At 42.7% G+C, this 4044-nt stretch overlaps 1 protein-coding gene across 1 annotated transcript; it reads right to left on the minus strand.

The window, feature by feature from the left end:
• Positions 1-888: 888 nt before the first annotated feature.
• Positions 889-2936, minus strand: LOC145736281 (uncharacterized). The gene is made up of 2 exons (XM_081990611.1): positions 2409-2936; positions 889-2310 (listed from the first exon to the last, which is right to left on the minus strand). Exon 2 carries the CDS (start codon positions 2289-2291, stop codon positions 1416-1418), a length of 876 nt encoding a protein of 291 aa, XP_081846737.1. The 5' UTR covers positions 2292-2310; positions 2409-2936; the 3' UTR covers positions 889-1415.
• Between the last annotated feature and the right edge of the window lie 1108 nt (positions 2937-4044).

Raw genomic sequence — 4044 nt, forward strand, 5'->3', positions numbered from 1 at the left:
TTCCTAGGTGGGTTATTAGGAAAATTTGTGAGCCAGTAGTATTTAGCTCTTGGTATATCTTTTAGCCCACTCTGGAAAATATCTACGAATTCGTCGAGATCTACGTTTTCTTTGTATTCTTCGTATAGGACCCTTAGATCATAGAAATAATTCTTTGTCTGTTCCAGGTCCCTTTGCTTCCTTTGCCTTAACTTTGCAAGCAAATGGCGACTGTTGATACCGTCGCTAAACTCAGTCTTGAATGCTTGACAAATGTGTTGCCAGTTGCTGTCAGGGTTTGCTGCTTTATATTCTCTATACCAAATGTTTGCGGCGCCCTGCAGGTACGAGTGAAAGTATAGTATTTTTAACGCATCGTTCCAGCTATTGGCCACTGCCGTTCGCTCGTATGTGCCGATAAACTGAGGGGCTGAATCACTGCCCGGGTTGAACGTTGGTGGGCTGATGAATTGAGGTAGTGCGGGTGTTTTTTCCCCTGCCTCAACCGCCGAAATGGTAATGTCCGCCATTTCTCTTGACCCCTTCTTGCCTTCTAATGCTTTATCTCCTTTCTCAGGGTGTACTTGTGCTCCTGTCTCTATCACTGTATTTTCCAGATCGTTTTCTGGTTCTTGTGGCTGCTCAGTGTCTTCCCTTCTTGTATTTGCAAGCGTAAGGGTTAGGTAATCTGTTTCTTGCATCCAAGGGTCTCCTACGCTTGAGCTCCTGTGCCTTGGTTGAATGGGGCTGCTAGGATTTGCTGATCTCAAGTTGTACGCTTTTCTCATTCCTGTTAGGGCGTACGGCTTGGTTTGGCCACAGATATGGAGATCAGTAGCCCCGGGATTCAACAAGGCGCCTCCACCATGTCACGTTTTGGGGGTAGCGCAGGAAGAGAAACAACAAACGTAGCTCAAGTATGTCTCCTTTATTTGTACACTGACGATGATGCCTAACTAAATCTTACTCCCAGATTAAGAGGGCCGCTAGTACCGCTACAGGCGGGACGCCCATGGGACTCTCTCTACGAGGGGGTGCGTGGGGGTGTGTGTGTGTGTGAGTGTGCGTAAGGCCTCCTGATGTGCCGCCAAGCGGAACCCGCTCGATACGAGCAGGGAACCCCTATGTCCGACAAGCCCGAAGGATTTACTTTATGCACAGCAAGCCCCCCTTGGAGTGTCGCCAAGCGAAACCCGCTCGATACGAGCAGGGAACCCCTATGACCGACACGCCCTAAAGGACTTACTTTAGGTACTGAAAGGGTCAAGAGTCCCGACGGTCACCACTGGGTTGCGTAAGGACTCTAGTCTGTTCAGCCTGGATTTCCAAGAAGGTATCGAGCCGTCCGGGCACTAGGAAGTTCGGACTGATGCTCGATAGACCGACCCAGAGACCAGTAATCTTCGATGGCTTGAGACGCTGATTAAATACTCGTCTCATGACCCCAATTTGCCGGTCTCGCTGATTCGGCAGTGCACTGGGGGAGACCGGGGCCAGACTCGGTAACGGAACATGGTGCAACTTATGTTATTCGTGACAATATTTAGAATGTTTAATGTTTCCTGTTCGATTTCATTAGATGGGTATACTTGAGAATCAACATTATTAGGTGTAATCAAAATTTGGTTACCTTTTATAACAAAGGAAAGCTGTTCCAAAGCCAAAAAGTCCCTACCAAGCAGACATTTATTAAACATGGTGTAATCTGGCACCACTTTAAAATAAAGCTCAACTTCTACTTCACATACTTTCAGTAAGACTTTAACAGTACCTAAAATGTTTAATTTAGACTGATTCAAGCCCTCATAAACTTTATCAAATCTTGTTTCTGGTAAAAGATCCACACTCTTAACCAAACTATGACAAATCAATGAAATAGGACTTCCAGTGTCAATAATAGCTTCAACACTTACTTTAAAACTATTCTTACTCAACTGCACATTAACCATCATAGCAGGAACAGGCCTTTCTTGTACCATCAGTGCTGTACGGTCTCCTCTGGCAGGCCTCTGATTATTAGCAGGGCAATCCTTTACTTGATGTGTAGTGGCACCACAAGTAAAACAGGATCCTTTTGGTCTTAATGGCTTCCTACATTCAGACACCACATGTCCAGGAGTATTGCAATTGTAGCAACGTACGTGGCTCCCTGCTTTCCTTGGTGGTTTGTTGCTTAAAACTCCTTCAGTGTTGGCGAGACTTGTCTGCTCTTTAGTACGGTCACCTTGTCTAACACGACGAGCATTGACCACACGTTCATAACTTACAATGTCCCGAAACAAGTTGTCTTCATCATCATGATGTTTGGACATAATGAAGTTGCTTAAGTCTCTAGAATGTAAACCAACTGCTACCTGTTCTTTTGTCTCCATGAAAGTCAGGCCACGTACTTTACATAATGCAACTTTAGAATGAAAATAAACACTCACATTTTCTGTAGGCAGCTGATGGCGACTTTGCATCTTCCTCCAATTGTCAGATTTACTTATTTCAAACATAAATGTCTTTTTAAATGCAGTTTCGAACAGATCCCAGCTAGTGAGTTCCTCATTTTTACCTTGAAGCCAATATCTAGCAGCTCCCTTTAAGTTATTTCTGGCTGTTTGCAGCAGAAAGGCATCAGGCCAACGATGGATTAGTGACATACTTCTTAATTGACTCAACCATGCACTTGCCACTTCAGGACCCTTTTCACCGTCGAAAACGTCTATGCTCTTTGATAAATCAGGCATAATGTTAAAATTTGGCACTTGGTTTACATTAGGATTCGTAAATGAAGGTGCCTGTTGTTGTGATAATTGTAACATACTTAACATTTGACTATTCTGCTGCATAAGCATGGTAATAGTCGACATAAACTGAGATGACATATCGGTGGCATTAGTGTTTGGGCTATTTGAGGGGCCGCCCTGTACAGAGAGTCCGGGTGTTGGTGGGGTGGTTGGAGATTGTTGTCCTTTAGCCCCCATGTCATTCTCACCTCCAGGTTGGAATTGTTGGGCCATGAAACGTTCAAATTCCTCATTGGTATGCATCGTGATGAAAATCTTAAAACATCCGGTTAAATAACGGCACTTTGTTCAAATCCCACTTCTGACGTTGTAGAATATAAATAAATCCTACTCGTAAATTCAATAGTTTATTAAATTATTCAGGATGACAAAATAATAATAATAATTTAGGATTTTAAACCTAACATAATACATAATCATTCTGTTCTCAATCGAAAAAGTGAAAGTTAACCTCTAACCTCTCATCTGTCTATATCGATGACAGTGACATAAGTCGTAGCATGACGTTGTTGTAAGTGCGTTCGGAAACCAACAGAGCAGCGCGAGTACTACAGAAGGACGTTTATCACTCAATAAAGAAATTCGCACTCAGTATAACAATATTATTCAAGAATACATAGACTGATATAGTCGAGCTGCTCGACGAGAAATCTACTGGCAATCCAACTAATTTCTTTTATATCCCGCATACCTGCATAATAAAGCCTGGGAAAACTAGAATCGTTTTTAACGCCAGCGCGAAAATGTCGGACGGAATTTCTTTGAATGACACATTACTGACAGGTGCTGCTAAACTCCAAAAAGACCTTGTCGCAATTTTACTAAAATTTAGAATTTATGACAGTATTTAGCTGCGACATAAAAAATATGTTCAATCAAACAATGGTATCGAAAGATCATCAAACTTATCAATGTTTTCTTTGGAGATTCGCACCTGAGGAACCCGTTCGAGTGTATAAGTTCAAACGTGTTTTATTTGGCATTAAAAGTTCTCCATACTTGACCAACAAGTGTATTCGGCAGTTTCCGAGATGAAGGTTTCCGCTTTCGGTAAACTGCGAGCATTCTAAGCGAAGATATCTATGTTGACGATGTAATTACCGGGTTTTCGCAAACCATGAGTGAAGGACTCGTAATCCGCAATAAGCTAATTTCACTTCTGGGTTCCGCCGGGTTTGAACTCAGAAAATGGACAAGCAACAACCCCGAGCTTTTGGTTGATATGCCTGAATCGCATCTTCAATCCAACGACATGAATTTTGACGTTGACAAA

This window comes from Ips typographus, linkage group LG12 (assembly GCF_016097725.1).
Source record: "Ips typographus isolate SLU linkage group LG12, UJ_Ityp_2.0, whole genome shotgun sequence".
Lineage (NCBI taxonomy): Eukaryota > Metazoa > Arthropoda > Insecta > Coleoptera > Curculionidae > Ips > Ips typographus.

Coding starts and splice junctions, on each gene's coding strand:
- LOC145736281 (XM_081990611.1), bottom strand. CDS start 2,291: ATGTCCAAACATCATGATGATGAAGACAACTTGTTTCGGGACATTGTA.